Source organism: Triturus cristatus, chromosome 1_2, assembly GCF_964204655.1.
Source record: "Triturus cristatus chromosome 1_2, aTriCri1.1, whole genome shotgun sequence".
Classification (NCBI taxonomy): domain Eukaryota; kingdom Metazoa; phylum Chordata; class Amphibia; order Caudata; family Salamandridae; genus Triturus; species Triturus cristatus.
The window spans coordinates 46,814,069-46,827,376 of NC_140580.1; the positions used below are offsets into that span (position 1 = coordinate 46,814,069).

The 13,308-nt window shown below is 43.5% G+C and overlaps 1 protein-coding gene across 1 annotated transcript in view; it reads right to left on the bottom strand.

Moving 5' to 3' along the window:
* Positions 1–8,318, bottom strand: part of PIP4P1 (phosphatidylinositol-4,5-bisphosphate 4-phosphatase 1) — a 160,065-nt gene extending 151,747 nt beyond the window's left edge. Inside the window, exon 1 of the mRNA XM_085600918.1 lies at positions 8,070–8,318. Coding sequence (XP_085457044.1) covers positions 8,070–8,283 — 214 coding nt within the window. The 5' untranslated portion in view covers positions 8,284–8,318. The remainder of the gene's footprint in view (positions 1–8,069) is intronic.
* Positions 8,319–13,308: the final 4,990 nt, after the last annotated feature.

Here is a 13,308-nt window from a genome sequence, read left to right on the forward strand (position 1 = left end):
GACACCGGCTCACGTAAATGACTGCAGTGCCTTGGAAGTAAACTGTATTCTTATTTATTTTAGGGTGAGGGGGTGCAGAGTGTGAGGGGGCTAATGTGTGTAGGGCAGTGTGTGAGTTGGCATTTTGTGGAGTCTAATGTGTGTAGGGCAGTGTGTGAGGTGGCATTTTGTGTGGTCTAATGTGTGTAGGGCATTGTGTAAGGCAAAACAGAATAAAAGGATAAAAGTGCTGTTTGTAGAGAGAGTGATTTTTTGTTTGTTTTGCATGAGATTGTAAGCAGGAAAATCAGACAAAAGCATACGTGTTTGGATGCGTAAAGCAGAACACAGAGGCTGGAAACTATTGAAGACGAGGGCAGACAGCAAAACACAGAGGCGAGACAGGATAAAAGTGCTGTTTGTGGAGAGAGTTACTTTTTTCGCATAAGAATGTAAGAAGGAAAGGAAACAATGTATGTGTGTGGGTGCGTAAAGTTAAATAAAATAAAAAACTTTGGGTGCGTAAAGTAAAATAAAAAAAAACATTCAAAGTAAATAAATATAATGGACGCATGCAAAACTCATAGGCACGAGGTCAAGTAGTCAGTCGCACAAAGCCGAAAATCAGAAAAAAGATGCAAGAAAGAAAAGGCGGAGGGGAACTACATGGAAGAGGAGAGACGCATGGGCAGTTAAAAAAAAAAGAAAACATTCAAAGTAAATAAATATAATAGACGCATGCAAAACTCATAGGCACGAGGTCAAGTAGTCAATCACACAAAGCCCCCCAAAAAAAAATGCGAGAAAGAGAAGGCGGGGCGGAACTACACGGAAGGGGAGAGACGCGTGGGCGGAGAGGAGCCTGTGAGAACGCGTGGCGGAGATCAAAGAAAAGGCATGCGACCATATGGAGAGTGAGGGGGTGTGCAGCCTGGTGAGCTGAATGCGTGTGGCAACAGAGGGAGAGCGCGGCGCGCGCGCACGAAGTGTCTGGTAGAAAATGGAAGCTGTAAAGAATGCGCGTGGTTGTGGCAGTTGTTGACATGCGCGTGATTGTGTTCACATGAACTGTACGCGATCCGCAGCTAGGTAGACTTTTCGGACTGCTTACTATAATCTCGCCTATCCATCCCTGCGGGATAGAATAGGCGAGACCTAAAAAGAAAGGCAACGCTACTGAACACCAGACCCATTGACTTTGCAACCACTTGATTAAAAAAAAATTAAGAATGAACAAGTGCCTGGTATGTCAAATGGGCCTTCAGGAGTGGGAGATTAATCCTGCTGAGAACACAGAAAGTCCACATACAAGGAGAAGAAGGAGCTGCTTTGCTTGTCCCAAGCCAATCCATAATCAGGCATATTGGGAAAAGCTAGAGAAAAGACTGGCTGCTGATTGAACTATATTCCATTTGGAACGATGCAAGAACGGTATGCTACCTCATCAGCACCAGGCAACACCTTTCTTAAACAGCAGGGGTGTGGAATTTAATAAAATATCTACTTGTCCATGGGGCAGGTTACTTCATAAATCTACTTGTCCTGTAACAAAATCCACTTGTCCCTTTTGTGCCATGTAATACGGTGACAAATTATGGCATCAATACCCTTATATAAGAACTCCGAAATAGCCTCTCTGAATATGCCAGGGCTCCTTCCATAGCAGGGTATGAATACTAGCAATTCCCTTATGTTGCCACGTTTCCTCAGATCTACATACTGACGCTGAAGTTAAGCAACAGTTTCAGGGTTGGAATGCCGTTTTGAGTCTGTGCAAACCTACTAACTTGCATGTTTTAAGGGTTTTCACCAACTCTTCACTAATCTTTTCCCATATTGAGAAAGGTTGGATATTTACTCCTGACAATGGCAGACATAAAACTTCTTCCTGGGTTGGGAAAAAAGTGGTTGGAGGGGAAGTAAACTTGCAAACGCTCACATTTTCGCATGAGCAAATCTACACAAGCATATTTGCTCATGCTAAAATGCAGTTCACAAATATTTTCTAGGAGTACTATTTATTGGCCTACTTCTGTAAAGTCTTGTGAATTCAGGAAAGTTATATATATATATCTGCACTTAATGCAAGGACATAAGTGCACTTTTGAGACTTTACTTACTAATTGGCCCCCTAATTAGGTCTGACGTTAACCATGACATGTTGTGTTTATTAAAATGTCTCTCTCTGTCAGTTGGCTAGCTTCACTGTGAACGACAGCATTCTGTTCTTTCACAAGGAGCATAATTGACACACAGTCGTTTTGTTCAGTGCCAGGAACTACTGTGGCAATGTGTGTTTTTAGAGACGGAAACAATTTTTGCTTTTGCCAATGTTTGTTATAATGATGAGGGCCCAGCAGCACCCACACCAATAAGGTTTTACAAAAAACATGCCAAAACAAGTCACGCATTGATAAAACCAAAAGACTAACCAACAATTTCAGACCAGTTGGCTTTACCAATGCTTGTTAATTTTAATGTTTCCCATAATCTTATTAAAACTGGTTACAGTGATTTTCCATTATGAATATTTTGGGGAAATACTAGCATGCATCAACACATTTTACTAAATGATGCTGCAGAAAAACGCTACCTAAAATGTTACAGTAGTTTAGCAAAATGTTTTTACTTTTTTGTGAACATTTTATCTTGAAAGCAAAGAATAATCAATCTTACTTTCAAGCGTCTCCATATATTTGCATCTAATCAGAGAGGATTCTGGGAGCAGTATGCATAGCATCATATTGCTAAACAATGAGAGCGTGTGCACCCATTTTTATACTTTAACCACTGTCAGTAGTAGTCTGAGCTTACAACATGTACTTAGATCGCTCATCCTAATAATAAAGGTTTTGCATTTATGAACCATAAATACAAGTTTGAACAGTGTTAACACATGGAAACAAATATTACCTTAACTGCAGGCAATGCTTTCCCTGATCCATCATGTGGGACTATAAACTGGCAGTCAAAGGGTTTGTGATGTAGGGGGTTGGGCCTACTTGTCCCAAGGACAAAATACACATGGAAACTTGTTGCCCTTGACCCCAAACAATATGTCCCGGGCATCGGGCTATAGGAATTCCACATCCCTGAACAGGTTGGATAGAACTATTCAAAACTGCACAATCTGAGGTGACTGTGACTTTTTGTGATAATATTCAGAAGGCCAGTAGTAGGTTTAACATTAAGATTTATTCTCAGAGAGGACTACAGTTGGTGATTCCTCTCCGGCCAGGAACACTAACTACGGAGTCATAGAATCAAAGCACAGCAGAACACTTACTCAAAAATGTTCTACATACATGTTTAAAGATACAACACATCTACCCTTTACGGAATGAACTGAACCTCCCCCAAGAAAAATAGCAAAGAAAAAACAAAACTCACAAACATGTACTTATACAATGTTACATAATCTTGTAAGTACCCAGGTGGCCTGTCAAACCTCTGTGTTCCTAGAGAACTCTTATCTGCCACCTCTGTCCACCGTCTCGACTAAAACTGTTTGCGACACCACCACCTCCCCTCTCATAGGGCTCATGATGTCTGGCATTGCTCCTGGCATTAGTATGATCATCTCTTCTAACATCACTGTCCAACACCTCGCCATTATTAGGCCTGGGCGTAGTTCGTGGAGTTTTGCTACGCGGAACTCTGCAAAGTTACAAAAAAACTAAGCGAAGTTCTGCGATTGGCGGAGTACAGTGCGAACTACAGTTTGTGATGGTATTCCTGCCACTCGGGTTGAAATTCTACCCGAGCGGCAGCTCGTGAACTTAGCGTATGCGATTGCGAACTTACCGTTCACAAATCGGGGAAAAAACTCCGCTGCACACCGCGAAGCGAAGTTTTCTGCACTCCGCAAGCTCCGCGGAGGGTGGAGTGCAGAAAACTCCGCGAACAGAGCGAAGTTCACCACCCAGGCCTAATTATTATCCATCAACATGAAACTGCTGCAGCTCTTGACACCTTCCACACTGCTCACTTCTCCTGTCCCATACAATGCCATCTTTCTCAAATTGCACCGTTTAATCTTCTCTCAAATCACAAACAAATCATGCAGTTCTTTCAACTTAAAAAGGGCCACAAATTCCAGACACCTTTCTATACGCCCTCACTTTACTTTGACCAGTTCACCCACCGTAACCCTTCTACACTTACTTCCTTTGCCTCTCCTCCACCTTTGATCATTTCATGACCCTCCCTCCCCCTGAACGGTTTTGTCCATGCTGGTGACATTTTGGTATTGGCCTTCCGCCCCCTCATCACATTAAAGGAACCTGCTTATTCACACTACTTTCTGTGGTTCTATAAGCCCAAACTACATCACTCACCATGGCTTTAACAGCCCCTCTTTTTTTAACACCATCTGCACTACTCCCTTCACCATGCAATTTGCCTTCTCAATTACACCATTTGCCTGGGGATTCTATAGTGATGTACGCAAGTGCATTATGCCTCAACAATTCAGAAATCGCTTTATTTCCTCTTATGTCAACTGAGTGCCATTATCAGTAGAGATTTTCACAGGATATCCTTCTTCCTGAAAATTTCATTCAACACCTTGATAGTGTTTCTTGTGATCTCATACATGAATTTCATCCCCAGCCATTTAGAATGTAAAGATCCACCATAACCAATGCACATCTTAACTCAAAGGTGACCCGTCTTATGGACTCAATCTAATCACCACACACGGTATGCCATGGTATACCTGGATCCACAATCTCCCCCATAAGTGACCCCCCCCCCCCCCCCTTTAGTTGTTTTGCACTTTGGTTATATCTCACTACCCATTCAGTTTTTTAGGTCTCGCCTGACCCAGCGCATGGGCTGGTCTGGCGAGACTTATTGAGAGGGCTCCAAAAAGTGCTACCAGGCCAGCCTAGAGCTACAGTGCGTGCGCGCGGGCGGGCGCCGTGCTTTACCGCGATTACTTTCACGGCCACTTTGCTGTTTGATCGTGATCGCGATCACTTTCGCGGCCGCTTTGCATAGCCAATAGGTCTTGCTTTTGGGACCTTATAAGTATTTAGTTATGCAACTGTTGCATAGCTAAACACTAAGGTCCCAAAGGCAAGACCTATTGGCTATGCCAATGCTTGTTCCTTATATTACTAGGCCACCATAATTTTCTCTCAACTTTTTCCTAGTCAAGTTTTGTCCCAAATGACCTTTATGCGCAATTTTGAATAAATCGAATCTTAAACTCTGTGAAGGAACACATCTCTCTCCTCGTGATATGACCTTCCCATCAAGTGCAGATAATTCATCTAACACTTTTACATATGGTATCACAGACACAGGTAAGGAACTTTCTCTCCTCCACCCTTTCAGATCATTAGCAAAACTAGCTGTAGGACTCTGTCTTAGAGTAAGCGGGACTCTGACCATTCAAATTGCCTACATCAAGACAGGTGTATTGGATCCATGCACCTAGCTGGTAATCGCACTTCTCCTGGCTGGAACTCGTTGCTAATTTGGTTATAATATCGAGGAGGCCAGTAGTAGGCTTTATGTTAACATTTATTCTCACAGATGTGTACGATTGGTGCTTCGTCTCCAGCCAGTCGTTAACTGTCTGTCCCTGGAACACCACCGAGTTATAGAATCAAAGCATAACAGAACATTTACATAGCAGTGTTCTACACGTTTTTAAAGCTACAACAGGACTTAATTTGTAAAAACACATTGCACCATGGACAACTACCACAGTACTCCCCTTGCACACCCAGAGACGAAGGACTATAGTATTCTTGAACTGGTTACTGAATAAACCCACTTAAAACCTAAAAAGAAAGGGTTTCGGTGTGGAGCAAACCCTAGTGGCTTAGTAGACTGGTTGGCTGCAACAAATAGCTGGGTTTGTTCAGTTTATGTGTCAATAAAGGCAAGTAAACATTGGGCAACCACTACATAATAGATGTCATTTGCATGTAGCCAGGGGTATAATCTATTGGTCCTTATCGTCCCCCTTGTTAACCTAGGCCCTGCTCTTGTGACCCTAGCATATAGAAACGTCATCACTGACAAAATGCGAATACGTTTCTTTTAAGAGCCATGTTTACATTCATTCTTTGCTAAGAAAGGATGAGGTGGACGTCTGGGAGAACACTCATGATGCCTATCAAGTTGAAGTGTTGGTTTGTGCTCTGGATTTACATCAGTTGCAGGTGAGCGGTCAAAATTCAGTCATGCCATACGTAACACAGTCTTTTGATTTACAGGCATCGATACATTTTGCATCCTGAAGTGTATAAGTACGCATCCTAAAGAAACCATTTTATTCAAGCAATACAATCCCTAGTCCAGAAACTTCACTAGGGATCCTTTATTCATATTTTGTGTGACAGGAACAAAAATACTTTGAACGTTATTTTGCCAATCCTGGCATGGGAAGCGCCATGGTCAAGTGTACGATATAGACCAAAGCACATTCAAAGGTATTTGAAATCCTCACATTAAGAAATCTAGAGTCTAAATTTAATAACATACACAAAAATGTAATTCTGGAACACTAATTGTCATTCTGGCTCGTGTCTTGTAAGGCTATGAAATAATCTGTGCTAAGAAGAGGGACAGGAGCAAGGCCTGGGGTTTGTAGGCATGGTTAAATTGTGATGCGGCAGGAGATTGCCAGGCTGGAACTTCTTATGCGAGTTAATGGAGAAGAGACTAGTTAAGGATAATTTAAAGATGCAAGAAGGTATTTTCCCTTTCCTCAGATTTCAACGTTATAAATAGAAATTATTTGGCTTTCTCCAAGATGTTGACTTTCTATTGTTTGAGGCACTGGCTTTCTATTCTTTATTGTGCTGGGAGTTGTGGGCTACAATTTGTAGCACTGAATGTGTGTTTTGTAGGTGGAGGCCATGGCAATCTTATACAACAGGTCTTAGCCTACGACCAAACAAGGTTACTTGGAAACTGCTGCCAAATCTACATTTGAGAGTATGGGGTAGACTAACACTGTTATTGCCCATTGCTGGCCCAGATTTGTGAGCTAAAATTTTGCACACTGGTTGTATTTGCTCATTTGGATATGAGAATGTGGGTCTGTGTGTGTGGGCATTCGAGACAAATTGGGCACAGCGTGAATGTATAATAGCTGTACTTAGGCGTATAAAGGCTCTGCTCTAGATATATCTTGACTGCACACCTGGGATGATATAGCAGTACGGATAGTATGTGTTGTCACTCAAATAGGCAAACATCTGCTTTGAATCATGTTGTTTTTCAATACTCTGAAAGAATCACAATTCGTGTGATGTCATCGCAAATCAAAGAGTACATAATGCAACTTCTTCTACACTGTCACTTTTATTTGGTGAGTTGGCGCCCATGCACTTGAGGTAAATTCAGATGCTCGCCTCTCATTGGTGCTATACCTTTCCCACATTTTATCTTGCACCTGTTTTAATAGGTAAGAACCATACTGTTTAAGCCCCACCTACTTTGATGGCTCAGCCCCATCCCTCTTTATAATCTACCCCGCCCCCGCTTTGTTGGCGCGATTACCTATCCATTTAGTTATTTCATCATCTTTCTAGGAAGTATAAGCTTGACGGTACAAATGCACCTCCCTCTCTGATAAGTGCCTACTTTGAGGTGTACTTCTATTTCAGAATTTGAGGCCAGTCCCAGCTCGGTTCTTGTATTGAGATGCAAAACTCCAAAGTTGCATCATCGTAATTATAGCCCATATCCCCTTTAATGAGTCAGCTCGTTCTCCATGAAGCTTAGCCTTTATTCCCCTCCATCCATCCCCCTTTCTTCAGTCTATCTCCGCTAACTGATACATCTACCCCCACCACCCCCTTGTTAGTCCAGTCAATCTACCTTTATTTATACACCCCATATATTGATCCCCGCCCTTGACTTAATTCAGCAACATGTTTTGTTTAGCCCCGCCTCTTTCCAGTGATTGGCCGAAATGCGGAGCGCTTCCTGAGTCACTCTGGAAAGATAACGTTTGCGTATAAACATCAAATAAGCCACTTGCCCCAGCGATATATGACACTTGAATATGTAATGACCTCATAAATAACTAATTTCCTTCACTTTCACCCTTATTTAACGGGCCTTACCCTGAGGCCGCACGGGTCCTCCCCCGCTGTAGGGCGGTGCTGTAGGCAGCAGGCCTCCGGACCCCCCTCCTCCATCGTTGCACTCGGGAAGCAGCGGGGATCGTTCACCGTCCGCCATCACCGGGAGCCAATAGGAAGAGCAATGCGCAGGTGCAGCCAGGAAATCTGCGCAGGCGCAGTTTACAGTTCTATGTCCGTAGCTGTAAAGGACCATTGCATGTGACAAGGGTAGGGCCTGTTCCGGCCCTGCGCACATCCTCTTCTTCTGCAGGTTTACGGTGCTTTAAAAATGCAAACACTTTTGCCTGTCCCCACATGTGATCTCCTTTCTAGCCTACGTACCCCGCAAAAGCGGTCTATGACAGATGAGGGGGTGCATCTTCCTAGCTGCAATATGAAAAATATAACAGTGTAATAATACATAATCCAGTATATCCAGTCAATAGGTGAATGAATGTGCAGTCGCAGATACCAATTCACCTGAGGCAGACTGACTCTGATTCAATAAAAGTCAGGGGGAAAAAAAATGTATCCCGAATATTTTTTGTTTAATTTTTCACTTGCCTGCTCTAAAGTTTTGGCATAATTCTCGAATTCGAAATTGTGCTTTTATCAACAAACCAAGGGGCATATTTACAAGCTGGCGATAAAAAGTTATCGCCGCTTTTGAGGCCGTTTTCGGCCGAAAAGCGGCGATAATTTTATCGCTTATTTAGCCAGCGAGGCCACGCTAACGCGTGAAACCTTGCTTTAGCGTGGGGATTCCTAACGCCCAGCTTTGCGTCTCTTAACGAGATGCAAAGTGGGCGTTCCTGACCTAACATGACAGGAGAAATGTCGCTAAGCGACATTTCTCCTATCATCAAGCCACACGCTATGAAGCATAGCGGCAGGAAAAGTAGCGATAACCTCTGTTATCGCTACTTTCCTTACGCCTGCTTCAGGACTGACTTAGCCATGATATCCTATGGAAGGTGGATATCATGGCTAAGTTTGTGAGTCCCTATCAGCAAGCTAACTCCACACTACGTGAGATTATCGCTGGGTTTCCAGCGATAATCTCACGTTAGGCAGTTAGGGGCATATCAACAAGGGCTTTATCTCTGCTTTTTTGGCTTTAAAAGCCAAAAAAGCAGAGATAAAACTAGCACCCTATCAACAGGGTGCTAACATGCAAATTCGCATGTTAGCACCCTTTTACTCTACGCTTCCCCTTGCATCTCTAATGAGATGCAAAGGGGGCGTTCCAGACTAAAATAATAGGAGAAATGTCGCTAAGAGACATTTCTCCTATTATCAAGAATATCGCTAACCCTGTTGGAGACAAAAAAAGCAGCGCTAACCGCGGTTAACGCTGCTTTTTTACGTCTGGTATTTTTCTGACTTAGCCATGATATCCTATGGAAGGAGGATATCATGGCTAAGTTTGTCTGTCCCTATCAACAAGCTAACGTGAGATTATCGCTGGGTTTCCAGCGATAATCTCACGTTAGCCACTTAGCGTGAGGATTTTTATCGCTATTGAGATAAGCGTTGCTAATAGCACGCTATCTCAGCGATAAACATCAACGCTAGCCGGCGATAATTATCCTAGCGCTAAATGCGCTTAGCGATAATTATCGCCGGTTGTTGTTGATATGCCCCATAGAGTGAGTATTTTTATCACTGAGGAGATAAGCGTTGCTAATAGCATGCTATCTCAGCAATAAAAATCCACGTTACCCGGCGATAATTATCCTCACGCTAAGAGCGCTGAGCGATAATTATCACCGGGTGTTGCTGATATGCCCCCAAGGGGCATATTATCAAGCCAGGCGATAAAATTATCGCCGCTTTAGTGGCAGAAAACTGCCGCTAAAACGGCGATAATGGGCTTGATAATATGCTCTATGGAATTCTAATTGAAGGACATCTAACCTGAGCTTCAATTGGAATTCCATAGGGCATATTATCAAGCCCATTATCGCCGTTTTAGTGGCAGTTTTCTGCCGCTTTATCGCCTGGCTTGATAATATGCCCCCAAGTCACTTGCGCCGAGTCAATAGACTTGAGATTTTGCGTTTATGCTCTGGCGATGTCAGGCCGCCATTTACTGGTGAAGAGCCAAAAGTATTCCTGAAGTTTCAACTCTCCAGGGCCAGCGTCTAAAAAAGATTCTTCCTTTTCAAAAATTTGAAATTAATCGAGAAACAGATTGCCTGGCAGGATAATACTGCTAAACAGGAAAATATGGTTGGCACTGACATATGGCAGATTTGAAACACCGGTATCAGGCCGGAAGCTCCACGTTGTTAGTTGACTGTGACTAGGAAGTTGTGATCAACTGGGAACCGATGATATAATTGCAATGAAACAGCACCCTCTAGCGGTACATTGATGATTATGTGGGGTTAGTCTCATTCCAGTTTCTTTGTGATAGGTTAACATTGATAGGAGTTGCTAGGTTGGTTCTGATCATTAATGGGAGGGCATGTGGGATGTGAGTTCATGGTTAAAAGATGGGCTAGAGGAGATTAGGTATTTCTAGGTTACAGGGGCATGACTTTCCCCGAAGGAGAGGCTGTGGTATTTGAAATTAATTGTGGGCAATACCTTAAATGGGGCAGTTTAACGACAATCTTCGACATTAGTATTTTTTCGAGGTTTTAAGGATTTTATTGCAACTTAATTTTGCAGGAAAGGTAAATTAAACATCACAAAAGCTTAAATCCAAAGGAAACTGTACAGTGCAATTAAACCTGGTAACAGTTGGGTGTGGCCCCTCATATGGGACACACCAAAACACTATGGGACATTTGGCCACCAAGCCATTTCTTCGGTAGGACATGGAGTAGAAAAATATAGACTTATAGATGGGCAGCAGTGAATTACAGGGATGTTTTTCATCAAGGAGTTCTGAGTGCCATCAAATAGACAATGAGAACAAAGCTCAAGTATAATGTAATTCAAAACACCGCAGTGAAAAATGTCCCCTGTAAACCACTTTTTACCCAATGTATAATTTTATGTTAAATATGTCCCCCAGAATCATCTGTCTCTGCTTTCAACTGCTATGTAGGGGCAGTGGAATAATAGGGGAGCCATACATAACAGCCCTCCCCTCCCTGACCCAAATGTGAAAAAATATATACCTTACCTGCCATCCTCAACCAACCCCAAACATCTTCTCTGTCTTCATTCCATCTCCTGCAGCTGTGCTTTCTAATTTCAGTCAAACAGACTGCAGACAGGCTGCACTGACAGGCTCCTAGAGAGCCCTGTCACGTGGCCTGGAAAACCTTTAAGGAGTAGTAACAGTGGGTAACGAGTATTCTTATCAACTGTTGCTATGCCATATCAGTGAGTACCAGATTTTGAATCTGGTGTAAACAATAGATGCTTCCTATGGACGCCTTGCATACCAAAAGAATAAAGGTGTATCAACTGTAGGAAACACTCCAGGCCTTGGGAGGGCTCTGGCATGGCTAAGATTTGCCTGACATCTACAACAGAATGTGTTCGCACTTGGGCACAAAACTCACATAACACTCAAGGACAGCAAATACTTTAATTCTCATCCTCCTCGACCCTGCCTTTCTGTCCTAGCCTGCAGTTTACTTCTGCTGAAACAAGGGCAGATGTTCTGTCCTTCCATGGAATCTTGGGAGCTTTGTGCCAGTAGAAGCAGTAGGTGTAAGGGTTATGATGTCTAGGTCAGTCTCTGATATCTGGCCATTGCTGCAGCCCACTTCTGGGGCAGAGTGTATGTGTCATTAGCTAATGTGCTTTCTTCTCTGGCCTGCTCATTCTTGGCACCACTCTGTTGGCTCTATGCCTCAGATGGCCGCCTCAGGGCATCAGACTCTCAGGTATCAGGCTGCCGGGAAGGCAAACAACAGCAGCTTGAGGGATAATGCACGCCAAAGAGACTATTCTGTGTCTCCTTCTCTTTCCAAAGATGGCCACAGTATGTACTTTCTGAGAGACCCACCACCCATGTTATTCCACTAATATTTCCCCTCCAGATCCACTTTCTTTTCTTGGATCAGCTTTATTACCTTTTCCATATTTAGCAACTTTGTATTGCTATCTATGCTGTCATCTACATATGAACAAAACAGCTCTGCCATGTCAAGCCAGCTAGCATTTCACTAGGAGCTCACACATTTGACTTCAGATGCATTGAATTGTGCAGGTCCTGCCCTACATGCCAGGCCAGTGAAAAGGCTAAAGTCTCCCCTGGTTCTCTTACCTGCTGTTGACACCCCATTTGAAAGGGTGGGCATTGACATTGAGCCCCTGTCCCCTAAGACTGCCTTAGGCGACAGGTTTATCCTGGTCTTGGGGGACCATGCATACCATGCAACTAGGTACCCACAGGCCATACCTCTCAGGACTGTGACCGTACCTGCAGTGGTCAGGGCCCTGACGGTGACTTTTACCCAGGCGAGGTTCCCCAAAGGAGTAGTGTCTAACAGGGCGCACAAACTTCATGTCTGCCTACATGAAGTCAATGAGAGTTGAGTGTGGAGTAATTTATAAGTTCATCATGCCCTACCACCCCAGAAAAATGGTCTTGTTGAGAGGTTCAGCAACACCTTCAAATGCATGATTACAGGCTGTCAGAGCCCTGGAGACAGAAGTGGAACAACCTCTTACCATGCCTTCTTTTGACCTACAAGGAGGAGACACAGAAATGAGTTGGTTTCAGCTCCTGTGTGGCCACCCTTTTAGGGGACCTCTTAGTCTTGTGAAGGAGGAGTTGGAGCAGACTCCCAAGAAGCCCTCATCCCCCACCCCAGCAATTTGTTATCTACATTTTAGCTCTCAGTATGCAGATGCAGCACTTCTAGTAGAAGGCCACTGAGAACTTGGAAGCCAGCCAGGAGGTGATGAAGCTCTGGCATGAACAAAAGGCCACTGTCTCACATTTGCTTCAGTCATATTGTAATACTTTCTATTGTACAGTCATCACCAAGCTAGCTTTAATTGTCTTGAAGGAGAGTTTTTATTTTAAGATCAGACATATTATTTAGAGAGATCAAACAGCCAGCAGCAGGATTCCCCTTGGGACAGCAGTGCGCTTAATAAATAACAATTTACTTAATGATGTCTTTCATTCAAGTACAGGTGAAAGAACCCCCTCCACATCGGACCTGCTAAGGAGCACGCAGACATACATATATCAAGTGTCACCAGGGCTCCAAATCTATCACTGCCTAACAAGTCCCGGAACCAACCTCCAGCACCATGTTTAAGC